We start from the raw sequence: 13333 nt of genomic DNA, 5'->3' as shown, positions 1-13333 counted from the left end.
ATTGTTAAACATTATTTTATTCGTCTTGATAGCCGCTATCAGAAGATAAGTACCACACTATAACATCCCATTTAAAAAAACAAAGTTGACCTTCATATCTCTGAAGCGACCATACCTAGCAACAAAAAGTCAACGTCATATTATGGTCCCTATTGTCCCACAAACTTTTCAGCTCCTATCATACTTTCGGAGGTATTCTTGGTGGCAATAGTTACTGACTCTCCCTGTATATGGGCCTGTTTAGTATTAATTTGACTACAAGACTGCGTAACATTTGCGAGAAATAACTTTATATTGTGGTCTAGCTTCCGTACAAGAGCGAAATGATAATTGTAAAGGTGAATATTTTTCTGAATATTATCTTTGAATATGGGACCAAACACAATTTATTTTATTTAATTCCTATTATAGGTGCAGGCTAAAGCTGCTGCTCGTAACTTGGATATGAAAAACTGTAAAGACTGAGAAAATTTGAAAAATATCTTGATGCTCTGATTGATACCCTTAAATGAAATAATTTTAGATAGTTTCCTGCTGTTAATGAAAAAGGCGTTAAGCAATGTTTATTAAATTTGAATTTGCAGCGTAATGGCGGCGTATTGTCCCCTATCAGCAGTGTTCTGTTAACTGGCGGCGATGCATTTAGAAAGTGCTACAAATAATTAAAATCATGACATGGGAGATGCAAGGTTTCTATAAATGATAACTGAATTATTATCTGATACCTATATTAACCATTAAGCATACAGTTTCACACCTTAATCTCACTTCGTCAGATACAACGACTGCATTCGACATGAAAGAAAACGTAAGAGAGAGACGGCGGCTACGCATTCCGCTTATTTATAGCAAAAAGAAACAGGTAATATTACGCAATACCCTTCCCAAGGATAATAATTCGTACACACAGTTATAATGTCCCGTGCTCATGTCTTTTACACGTGTTAGACTTATTCAGGTTGCACTTTGCCATGAAAGGTTTCTCACAAAAAAAAGTCACGAAAAATTGCAAATAAAGTATTCACTGGGATTCATAGCCAGATATCCTAGCCATTTGATTGGGGACGCTGTGTCATTCTAATCGGTTATCCTACATGTCGCAGCGCGAGCCCAGGGTCTCGGGTTCGATTCCCGGCGGGGTCAGGTATTTTCACCTGCCCCAAGATGACTGGGTGTTTGTGTTATCCTCATCATTTCATCATCATTCATGAATGTGGCGAGTTTGGACTGAACAAAGGTTGGGACTTTGTACGGGCGCTGATAACCGCGCAGTTGAGAGCCCCACAAACCAAACATCATCATCATCATCATAAATGGCGCAGTCTGTTTTTTTCCCCTTTTTTTACTTTTTAGCTTGTTTTTCAGGGAGCATCAAACATTTATTTTACTGCTGTTAACATGAAGGCATCATGTCTCGTCACCAGTAAAGATGTTGGACGGGACTGCTCGAGGAGGCGGGCGAAAACGCTCAAGCAAAAATGTATATACGGCCACTCATTGTGTTGAATGAGAGCACGCAATACGTCTACAGTGTGGCTCGTGGGTTCTGGTGGTTCACTCACCGTTTGGTCATCCTGATTTAGATTCACCAGGATTTCTCTATAAGACAAATGGTGGGATGGTTCCTTCGAAAGAACACGGCCGGTTTGCTTCGTCACCTTTCTTGGTTCAAATGGTTCGAATGGCTCTGAGCACTATGGGACTCAACTGCTGTGGTCATCAGTCCCCTAGAACTTAGAACTATTTAAACCTAACTAACCTAACGACATCACTCACATCCATGCCCGAGGCAGGATTCGAACATGCGACCGTAGCGGTCACGCAGTTCCAGGCTGTAGCGCCTAGAACCGCACGGCCACTCTGGCCGGCTCACCTTTCTTGCCCAGATCTGAAATGACCTCGTGATCAGCGAGGCGTTAAACAACTTTTATACCTTAGATAGGTTTGTTTATATATAGCTTTTCGCCGGCCGGAGTGGCCGTGCGGTTTTAGGCGCTACAGTCTGGAACCGAGCGACCGCTACGGTCGCAGGTTCGAATCCTGCCTCGGGCATGGATGTGTGTGATGTCCTTAGGTTAGTTAGGTTTAATTAGTTCTAAGTTCTAGGCGACTGATGACCTCAGACGTTAAGTCGCATAGTGCTCAGAGCCATTTGGCCATTTATAGCTTTTCTGCTACCAGCCAAGATTTTCTTGTAGTCATATTTTACACGATGTCTTTCCACAAATGACTCCCATTTCAAAGTGCGTTTTTCTTTGTACTATGCCGTTTTTATGTAATGTCGAACATGTGTGAGACTCTGCTCAAATAGACCATAAGAGAACTTAAAGTCAACAAAATAAAGCAAAACCTCAGACATAGAAAACACTACGCAAAGATGGCATAGTACAAAAAGAAAAGGCCTTGAGTGACCACAATAGTTTATTTGTAGAGTCTGCGCTCTTCCAGTGATATTCAAATAACATGCGCATTTTTCTTTGTGATGGCCAAATGGTAGTGAGTAGTAGAGATGAATGCAAAAAAACCGTGATAGCAACTTGTTTGTTGAGCTTCAACAAGTTCAGTCGTAGGTAAACCAGATAGCAAAACTTCACTTCATTGTTAAGATACGGTAAAAATGTAATCATTGTACTACGGAGACTACTTACAAAACACTGATGAAGTCGATCGAAGAATATTGCTCACATTTATTGGACAAATACAAAAGAGAAGTGGCATATTTCGATGGTCTCCTGCAACGCCAGCAACCCGCAACGTAGCACCGCTGTGCGGGTCGTCACTCCAGCTCGGCAGGGGCACCAGCCAAATGCAACCGGACTTATCCTGGCCTGCACGAAGGAGGCTAGTTCCGAGGGCGCGCACGAGAGCAGTAGGGGCCGCCACATGTACGGACGTTTTGGTGCATCCACTGCGCCATTTTATTCAGACAGTAGGAGCCCACACTGCTAGACCAATAGCTGTCGAGTGGTTACAAGCCAGGTGGGTATAACCGCCTTTGCCCGGCGAGCATAAGGTAGTCCCATCAGTCACGCGCTCGACGCAGTGAAGAGAACACGTACTACTGCCGCCGCTCCACCGTGAAGAACTCATATCGATGCGACGTGGCGCACATCTACCGAAGAACGGGGTGGCGGATTTCCGCTCGGTTGAGCCTCTTTCGTCATCCGGCCACTCATTCACGACGACGGGAGAAGTTTTGGGCGTGGAATACCAGCGTCAGGCGGAGCTACACCGATCGCGCCTCTCTCGGACTTCGGTATGGAGGATTCGTCCGATGATGAAGACGTACTGGTGTCCGACGCAGCGCTGGGAGCGCTTCCAGCTGCGAAGTGGGAGAGCCGCAAAACTGCCAGCGTGCTGTTCCGTCTCGATGGTGAGTGGCGCAAGATATCAGCTGCGGCGCAAATAGGCGCCCAAAAGAAGACAAGAAGAAGAGACAGCCCACTGTCTCAACTACAGGGTGAAAGAAGAGCACCATAGCAGACAACAGAGTGGCTAGGTTCGCCTGGACCACCGTCTCGAGCGACGAGGCCACCTGCGAGCCCCTTCCCACGGCCTACATCGACAGTCAACGGTTTTAATGCGATGGCGAAAGAAGAGATGCCAGGGAAGCCGCCATCAGAGAAGGAGGGGAACGCTACCGCTGCCTATGGCGGCCATCCTGCACAAGAAGATGCGGCCAACACCCGTCCAGCAACGTTAGCCGACCGGGCAGAGAGAAGGCATTGTCTTACAAGTGGAGGAGGACTACCGCGGATTCCTGCAGCTCCTCAATAAATAGACTACCGCTGACTACACAGTGTGGGATGCAGGAGAAAACCTGATGCCACCGCACCGGACTGTAACGGCCGAGGCATCATTGCGGGAGATCCCCTGGTACTCAAACGCCTCATAGCCGGAGAAATTTCTGAAGATCGTATTCAAGGGCTTCCCCAAGGCGGATGGTACTGAACACATGAAGGAGGTGCTTACAGACTTGTATTTGGCGTGCCCAACGTGATGCGTGTCAAATCTCGTGTCACACAGAAGGAGACGCCATCGCTGCTGGCCATCACCGCTGACACGCCAGAGAACAGACAACTCTGCAAGCTCAAGCGCGAGGCCAACACGAAAGTTACCGTGGAAGCGCTGAAGGAGAAGGAGGGGATGGTGCAATGTTTCCGCTGCCAACAGGTGGAGCCGGTGGCTCGCCACTGCTCGTTACCTGAGCTATGCGTGAAATGAACCGAGAACCACGCCAGCCGGCCGCTGTGGCCGAGCGGTTCTAGGCGCTTCAGTCCGCAACCGCGCTGCTGCTACAGTAGCAGGTTGGAAACCTGCCGCGGGCATGGATGTGTGTGATGTCCTTAGGTTAGTTAGGTTTAAGTAGTTCTAAGTTCTAGGGGACTGATGACCATAGATGTTAAGTCCCATAGTGCTTAGAGCCATTTGAACAATTTGAACACACCAGCGGGCACTGCCGGTATCCAAAGTAGGGCACATCCAAGTGCGGAAACTGCGGCTGTCCGCACGTGTTGAGCTACCTAGGCTGTGGTGTTACAACAGCCGCAGTAGCACACCTACGCGGCAAGACGCCGCCCAAGCAGACGGCCGGCCGCTCCGGCTGCCGTCCGCGCCGTGGCGCGCAGGCAGCGGCGAGGCAGGCCCATGTGAAGACGACGCCGGCCAGCGAGAACGGCACCCGTGGCCAGTCAGCAGGTAGCAACAGAAGAAGGCTGCATCCACACCGCGAAACCTGTCCGGAGGGTACATCAGAATGTCAACGTGCCGCCACACCAAGAGGGAAGGCATGCAGAGCAGACGAAGACAACAGGACGGAAAGCGGAAGGAGTGGCAACATTTCGATTGCTGCCAGCTCACCAATTGCATCTATCAGACGCGAAGCGTCCTCTGCGAACAACAGCGACCTGGTTGCAATCGTTGAGTCACTTTCTGCAGTACTTAATCAGGTGTCACACCCGGCTAGGCACTTGCAGAGAGTACCTGAGGCCCTGGTGACAACCACGACCGCGCCGACTGCAACGCGGACAGCGGCCTAAGTCTCTCCCAGCACCGTCCGCGCCCGGAGTACTAAAGCCTGGGCCTCCCGAGGCCTACATCAGCTGACTGCCTATTTCAGCACAGAAGCTAAAATCCTGAACAGGGCTAACCCCCGCTGACAACAACGATAAGAGAAGAAACTCACCAGTTACCAAAAGGAAGAATAGGGAAGGCATAGCAGCCAGGACTGCTGGTACTCCACTGAACGACCTCTGAAGAGCCTGCTCACCCGCTACAGGCAGTTCTGTCTCCGTCAGCAGAAACAGAGATCGCCAGCACCACGCCACCCGGGATCACCGCGCATCGCGACCTGTTGCTCCGGCCGTGGACTGTGATGCTGGAACTCCTCGTACTGCTCGTCAGATGGGACTTTAATTTTCTGCCTACCGTGCATGTCTAAGAAGATAATCGTTTTCGTTTGCAAGAGAGCTTTTCAGAAGTTAGTCTCACGCAAATAGTTACTTACACTGTTCCCTAAGAACTTTAAGTTGTCAAAGAAGTTATTCCTTTATTTTCAAGAAGGACTTTTCTTATTTGTTCTGCACTGCTAACGGGTCACAGAACTTACGTTGTGGACATAAACTGATTGTGTCAATAAACTGATTTGGAAGTGTAATCACTGTCTTACTGTCAAAGTGCCACAAACCGGAACACTTCAATTTTCAAAGAGGATATGAAGGATGGCAGCACGAACTGTCACACACTTGTTGGCCTTGCGGAACAGAATGACGGAAATTCTGAAAAAACTGAACTGAAGAGAGATCTCAACGTTCTGCGGGAGATTCTTGGACCATTATCAACTGAGCAGCCTAAGAATACAACACAGACATCTACGTATCACTCCTGTTGGGACTGCAAATGCAAAGTGAGAATGATTACAGCGCGCACAGAGGTATTTAAGCAGTAATTCTTCCTGCGCTCCATACGCGAATGGGTCAGGAAGAATCTCTGATAGGTGGCACAATGAGATGTACTCTATGACTTCATGGTGGTTTACAGATGTCGAGGTATTAAATTATATCGAATTACGTATAAAATCAAGTAGAACAGGAAAGTTTTGTAGTAATGAAAGATATTCCCGAAGGACTGTAACAGTCGAGGATATCCGAGAGGAACCAGGAACGAAGTGTGTTTTAGTTTTATCATGAAGTTTGGAAATAGACTGAGAACAGAATGTTAGAAGGTACCAAACACAATGAAAGAAAGTTCTCGAAAATATTGACTCATAATCTGACCCACTTATTCTCATTTAATTATTTCACAGCGTCGTAGTCCGCCTCAAGAAATGTTTGCTTGATAAGCTGAAACTTCTCACTCCATCGTAAGATACAGACTTCCATGGCCGATTAGAACTGGTAAACTTATTAAACCAAAGATGAAAATCTATCATGCTGGGTGGTTATAAATAAAGCGCAACTATTCACCGATATATAGTGTGGGCTGCTGTTATTGTATGACAACGAAACTTGGCGTAAATGCTATTGCGTTAATGCAGAACCGATTTACCTTCTGAGACGCCCTGCTAAACGCGCAGGACAGTACAGGTAGTTTAAATTGTGGAAAGGGGCCAAAATAAGCGGCCATCAGTTACACTCGAACATACAACTCTATTTATGTGACCAATCATTACGAGAGGCAAGAAAATTAAAAAAAAAAAAAACACAGCGTTAATTTTGGGAACTTAATAACCGGCTGAATACGCCATACAATCTCATGCCTTAAGGGCAAGACCACTTTAATTCAAAGGCCCTTCACTTAAGCCTCAACAAAATTAAATTTTTAAAAAGCCCAAATGCCTTACTTAAAACAGTTCTTTAAATTAGGCTGAAGACCCAAACAATCTTACGCCTTAAGGGCAAAACAACCTTAATTTAAAAATCGGCTAGAAGCCATACAAATACAAAAACAAGAACAAATATTAAAAGGCAGAACACCCAACGGCGCTCAGAAGTTTCCGAGGGTCGGCCTGGAATTCAAACACTAACGCTCGCTTAGGTGAGACAGGCAGTCGGCGCCACCATTCACGATCCGACGACAACCCAACCGACTGACAGTCAACGGACCCACTGACAAGATAACTTCCACTCCACCCGACCACCACGCAACAGGGAGTTCAATGGATCACTGTAGAAAGTATTGGCGCCCACAACCAATTATACATTGAGCTGTCAAATTACACACTGTGCTGGACAGCAACAACACGATGATGAAAATACACTGCCTGAATTTACATCAACGACCAGGGTAGGTAATCGGTATGTTAACGGCCCCTCGGTAGAAGATTCGGCTGGTGCATTTCAATCCAAAATAACCAAGTACAGTTAAACTCCACAGGAAGGTGGCTAAAATTTGCCAACTTCAAAACACACATTGTTGTTCGTGGGAATGTCCCAACAGCCGACAACGAAATCCAAACGACACAATGTGAACAGTCGTGGCTTGCCGGTAGATTAAGTCAAAACTCAACATTCATGTCCAGGATGGGTGAGCCACGAACCTCGTAACAGTTGGAACAGCACCACACACTCCGACCGCGCGTGGTCGCCGCCAGTGGGCCCAGCCAAACTACGCGCGGCGGAGATTTCCTCGCTGACCCACGCCAACCGACCAGCTCCTCGCACACAGCACAGCCGGAAACTATAAGCGCCAGGCCAAAGATAGTACAAGGAGCGAATATCGATACACACCTCTGCTGCCACTCGTGGAGAGAGAGGATAACGGCATAATCGCGATAACCGTGGGAGACTAGGTACAGAATAGCCACCAAGGTTTAACCCAACCCATAACATGAGCCAGCCACGGCTCACGATGATAAACAATTAGTTCAAATGTTGGGCACCAGGTGCAAATATTATGTTGAACACCGTTTTTACAGCGGTATGACACGCACGCTGCCATTTGGCAAGCCATAACGTGAGTAAACAGTATGGCTAACGGGAAGAGAGACGGTGCCCTGTTAGTGATACAGTATAATGAGAACGGCAGCGATTACAACGCTGCATTGCGAGAGTATCGCCAACTGAAAGATCTAAGGAGAGGCCCGATGTAATTAAAACTTTTAAAGAAGATGATAATGAAATTCTAAAACGTGTATGAGCTCGGTGTGATATCTGGAAGAGGAAGGCGTCCTATTCCGGTGGAAGTTATTGACGAGGTTGCCGTTGCTGAAACTGACCATTGAGCACGTGCCCCGGGTAGTGTTAGAGCTCGTGCAGAGCAACGAAAATTGTACATCCCACGGTGAACAGTACTGCAAGTTTTGCAATCTATTTTGCACAAGATCCAGACGGTGTGGCAACCGAAACCTCGTCATCGGTAGCAACATTCTGTATTTGCTCTTCAGTTTCTGGGACGGATCGATGTTGATGACATGTGGCCGTGCAATATTCTATGGAGTGACGAGGCATATTTTACACTGCAGAGTGCAGTGAATACCCAGAACTGTTGAATTTTGGGTACTATTAAAACGTGTGTTCTGGGTGAAGAGGCATTGCAGTCGCCGTATGTGACTGTATGGTGTGGATTCAGAAGCATCTTTATTCTCGGTACGTTCTTCTTTGAAAGTGTACCGTGACGTATGCGCGTTATCGGTACCTCCTGCCACAGGATGTGACTCCTGCTTTGGAAGAGTGCAACTGTATAGAAACCATTGTTTTCATGCAAGATGGGGCAACACCTCATGTTGCTCGAGCAGTGATTTGCTAACGCAACCTTCCACGAACTTTTTGTCTCCAGAAGTTTTCCAGATGCATGGCCTACGAGATCACAGCCACGCGGAGTGGCCGCGTGGTTTGAGGCGCCCTGTGACGGAATGCGCAGTCCCTCTCGCCGGCGGTTCGAGTTCTCCGTCGGGCATGGGTGTGTGTGTTGTTCTTAGCATAAGTTAGTGTAAGTAGTGCATAAGCGTAGGGACCTATGACCTCAGCAGTTTGGTCCCTTAGGAATTCACAGACATTTGAACACTTTTACAAGATCATATGGCCTAAATCCATGTTACCTTTGGCTCTGTAGATATTTAAAAGCACGCGTTTACCAGGTATACGTTCAGCTCTACTTGATCTGAAGGCCAGTGTAAAGGAACACATTGCTCTGATTCCACCGTAACTGCTGTGAGAAAATGTTGATTTTACGGATGCAGCGTCTCGTTGACGTCTCCAGTGCTCCTAACGAACAAACTGTGTACGCGGCGGTTACAAATAAAAATCTACGTTATGCCTTTTTCACTTGCTTGACCTTTCTTGCCCACATCTCATTCGTAATCCATCACATACGGACACATTTCTATATGTCTTTCTAGTATTCACAGGGCCAGATTTGCGACTAGAACTAATTTTTTCCAGCGTAAAGCGGTTCCGCATTGTTGCATTAGTACGTCTACCATTTTTCACTGCCGTACCATAATGAAGGCCATACTGGACTTCTGCTAACATGCGATAATTACAGCCCACGTTCCATGTTTGTGAGCAGCTACACTGAGAATCACATGCTATTTGCGGAACGTGTTACACTACATGTATGCCACGCGCATCAACGCGCTCATGTTGTAAAAGAAGAAATGAATAGATCGATCACAACAAAAAGTATTAAGATGGCCATTAAATTAGTAGGCCTTACGCTATAGGAACTTCCTTCACATCCGTTGCTCAGCAAAGTAACTTTATGTAAGTAGGGCAATGTTCGCTTTAGCAAGACCACATTTGATTGCCTCCTCAGACATGAAATGACGTGACAGGCAGTTTTGCTCAGCCACAGGAGGACAAGCTACTAATCCAAGTACGCTAGTTAGACATGACGGTGTTACTTTTGGTGCAGGAACTGCTGCGTAAGTGGAAAACCTTCATATTTCTAACATAAGCTTTCTCATGTATCTAATTGACTTCTGGGTTTCAAATTACTAGCATATGGTAGTTATTAGATTTGATTTCTGAAAATTTCTTGATGTCAAAATATTTGAGTAGACAATGATGGGTTTTTAATATTTTCCAGAAATGCTGGGAATATCAAGGATCCTAACGGGACTTCTCAGACAACTGGCAAAGCATCACCAGACGAGAGCCCTGCACAATACATTCCAAGAAACGTTTGTTCACAGTTGTGCAGGAATGCCGCTTGTCATTGTCCCGAACAAAGATTTGCTCTTTATAACCTCCAATCTAACGGTAAGCGAAGAATGTTTGTTGTATTCAGACACCATTCTCTTGCAAATCGTTGATGACGCCTTGAATAATAAATTTCAGAATGATGTATATGGGCCATCGTAACAATAGTTTAACATGAAATTTTCTTCTTCTGTTTGCATAAATTCACCCGCTAATTATCCTAAACTTATACTGGATATGGAAAGGAAAACAATTTGAATCTGATTTGTTCGCGAAGCTAACAGCTTTCAGGGGGATGAGCCACCACAACACAAACATCTACCACCCGGCCAGTAACCGCATAGTAGAGTGTTGGCACCACATTTTTGAAAGCAGCCCTGGTGTGCCACGATGCCGGGCGGACAGAAGCTCACCCGACTGTCCTGCTTGGCTTACGAAACTCATACGAAGAAGATCTAGACACTTCCTCTTGTAATGCCGCTTCCTTTGGACGAAAAATGAAGAATATAAAAATAGTACCCCAAAGCCCAAAAGTCCCAAAAATCAAGTTCCAAGTTTCATAAATGAAAAAAAAGAAAAAAAACCAAACTCCCTTTTGGAATAATGTTGCTTGAATAGTAGCTCGTAGTTGGAAAAGAAGTTCAGTACCAAGTAGCTTAGTGTTTTGAAAAAGAAAGAAAAAAAAAGAAGACAGAATCCCATTAGTTTCAAAATAAAAACATAGTAGATCGCAAAGTACCGTGATTAGAAATCACGGAGTACGATGAACGATCTCAAAGAATACTCCTTATGAGTACTCTTTGAGAATCGTGTGTAATACCTAAGAAAGAGCCATGCATTGTTACTGTGTTACGAGAGTTTGCCGGAGCAAGTCGCACGTCAGCGTGTGCCCGTATACGTGAGCGCGACGAGATTGTTGTTTGAACGCTAAAGGTTTGCGATCTACTACGACGCACTGAACTTGTAAGAAGAAAGTCAGAAACTTCAAATAGGATATCACGTACAATCCAGATAGTGAAAGATTCGAAGTTGTCTTAAATTGAGCCGGCCGAAGTGGCCGTGCGGTTAAAGGCGCTGCAGTCTGGAACCGCAAGACCGCTACGGTCGCAGGTTCGAATCCTGCCTCGGGCATGGATGTTTGTGATGTCCTTAGGTTAGTTAGGTTTAACTAGTTCTAAGTTCTAGGAGACTAACGACCTCAGCAGTTGAGTCCCATAGTGCTCAGAGCCATTTGAACAATTTTTCTTAAATTGAATATTTTCAATAAAGGACTGGACATTACCCAAAGTTAGAAACTATTAATGATGGACCGATATAGAGACTAAACTTTGAAACTGAATTGTGAGAAAAGAATTAACTTTCGTAAAATCAGTTAATGGACTCAGGAACTTGCATAATATCTTGGACTGCAGTATACGTCATTAATTCCACCCAGATAGGAAAAGCTACTTCCTTACGGCAATTTTAGGATGTGCAAAGAGTGCAATAAACCAGCATTCAGTGTTATTACTGCGTTAATAACTTCTTTCAGTCCATTCAGTATTGTGTACTCAATAAATAATTATCTGTGCGACGACCTTAATGGTCCAAGGAACGCGGCGTGCATAAGTACTCTTTGCCGCATTAACAAATTACCGCTCTGTTACTAACTATTAGGCTCTAGTAAACTGAAAAACTTTAGTGGAGATATTGATATTGTGTATGTACTGAATCCATAATTATTACCTGAATAGGAACTGATATATCCCTACATGTAGCTGTGTTTAAGTACGCCGGGGAGCAGGTAATAGCTTGACCTGATCGAGGCAAATAATATGCACTCGGTGGGATTTCAGCGCAGCCGAAATAGATTTTTTATATAACGTCAATATATACAGCTCTACCGCTAGTTAGCCAGACTGCGACGTTATACTGTGCAGAACTAATGTACGGAGAATCGTTATGACTGCCTGGCGAATTTGTAGACGTGACTCCACAGCCTTGTATAGACCCGTCTAACTTCGTCTGTCGCCTTCGTGATCATGCCAGGAAAACCCGACCTCCGCAGTCGTCTAGGCACTGAACTGTTGCCACCTTTGTACACAGAACCTTGTACACCAGGACGTGCAGTCGCATTATGTTACGAGCTGATGGCGTCAAACCGCCCCTCCAGGCACCTTACACCGGGCCACATCGAACCATCAGTAGGACAGGTCGCAGCCAGAATATTCTTGTGAATGGAAAACGAGCCACTGTTACAATTGACAGGGTCAAACCAGCCTACATCTTCAACGAGTCGAGTCACCCCTCCCCCCCCCCCCCCCCCCCGAGACTCAGCGAACACAGCTTGGCCCACAACTTGATCCGGCAACAGCAGCTCCGGTACCACCACCGACAACGACGTCATTTCCAGGGGACCAGCGCACCACAGCTCCAGGGGCCCAGTGCACCACGAGGTCTGGTCGGAACGTCCACTTCCGGCGCGCTACCTGCACGGCGTTCCACTCCCGCCGAGTGGGCTGTTGAAGCGACTACATTAGCAGTGCAGCGCAAAGCAGTGCAGTGCAATTCGGTTCACGAATGCATCACCCGTGTGTCGCATTGCAAGTATTTTATGTCGCGCGGTTAAATTAGTTTCGCGCCGGCGCCAGGTGCGCTGTGTTGTGTCCGTCACTCCGTGCCGTTTATTCTTAGTATATAGTTTCCTTACATGTTCTTGTTTTCTCCATATTAGTTCTTGAATACTTTTTTTATATTTAGTCCTTGAGTAACCAGGCAACAAGTCACTTATTCGTTTTCGTGCGAGTATTGCTTTGACGTACACTGCCTCTAAAAGACGTCCTGTATTAATTGCCGAACGAATGATTAAACATCTTGTCATCTCAGCACTGGAGATATCATTGTGCGTTATTTATCGCAAACTAGAGGGCTAATCGGTCGGACGGGCCAAACACTCACCCACCTACCCACCCACCCATCCGTCCACACACACACACACACACACACACACACACACACACACATGAAATCCCTGCAGGCTAGCAGGACAGAGCGGATGCTGTTATATTTGTGGAAAGGGGCCAAAATAAGTTACTGTCAGTTGCACTCAACATATAAACATTATTTGCTAGAACAAAAAAAGATAGTTCAAATGGCTCTGAGCACTATGGGACTTAACTTCTGCGGTCATCAGTCCCGTAGAACTTAGAACTACT

General features: G+C 46.1%; 1 protein-coding gene across 1 annotated transcript in view; it reads left to right on the top strand.

Annotated features, from left to right (window-relative positions):
- Window positions 1–3258: 3258 nt before the first annotated feature.
- LOC126455933 (uncharacterized) overlaps window positions 3259–13333 on the top strand; it is a 102817-nt gene continuing 92742 nt past the window's right edge. The window contains exons 1-2 of the mRNA XM_050091692.1: window positions 3259–3373; window positions 4546–4690. Coding sequence (XP_049947649.1) covers window positions 3259–3373; window positions 4546–4690 — 260 coding nt within the window. The remainder of the gene's footprint in view (window positions 3374–4545; window positions 4691–13333) is intronic.

The sequence above is a fragment of the Schistocerca serialis genome, chromosome 2, assembly GCF_023864345.2.
Source record: "Schistocerca serialis cubense isolate TAMUIC-IGC-003099 chromosome 2, iqSchSeri2.2, whole genome shotgun sequence".
In the NCBI taxonomy this organism is placed as follows: Eukaryota; Metazoa; Arthropoda; class Insecta; order Orthoptera; family Acrididae; genus Schistocerca; species Schistocerca serialis.
The sequence above is the reverse complement of the archived record's forward strand: the minus strand, read 5'-3'. Positions and strand labels throughout refer to the sequence as shown.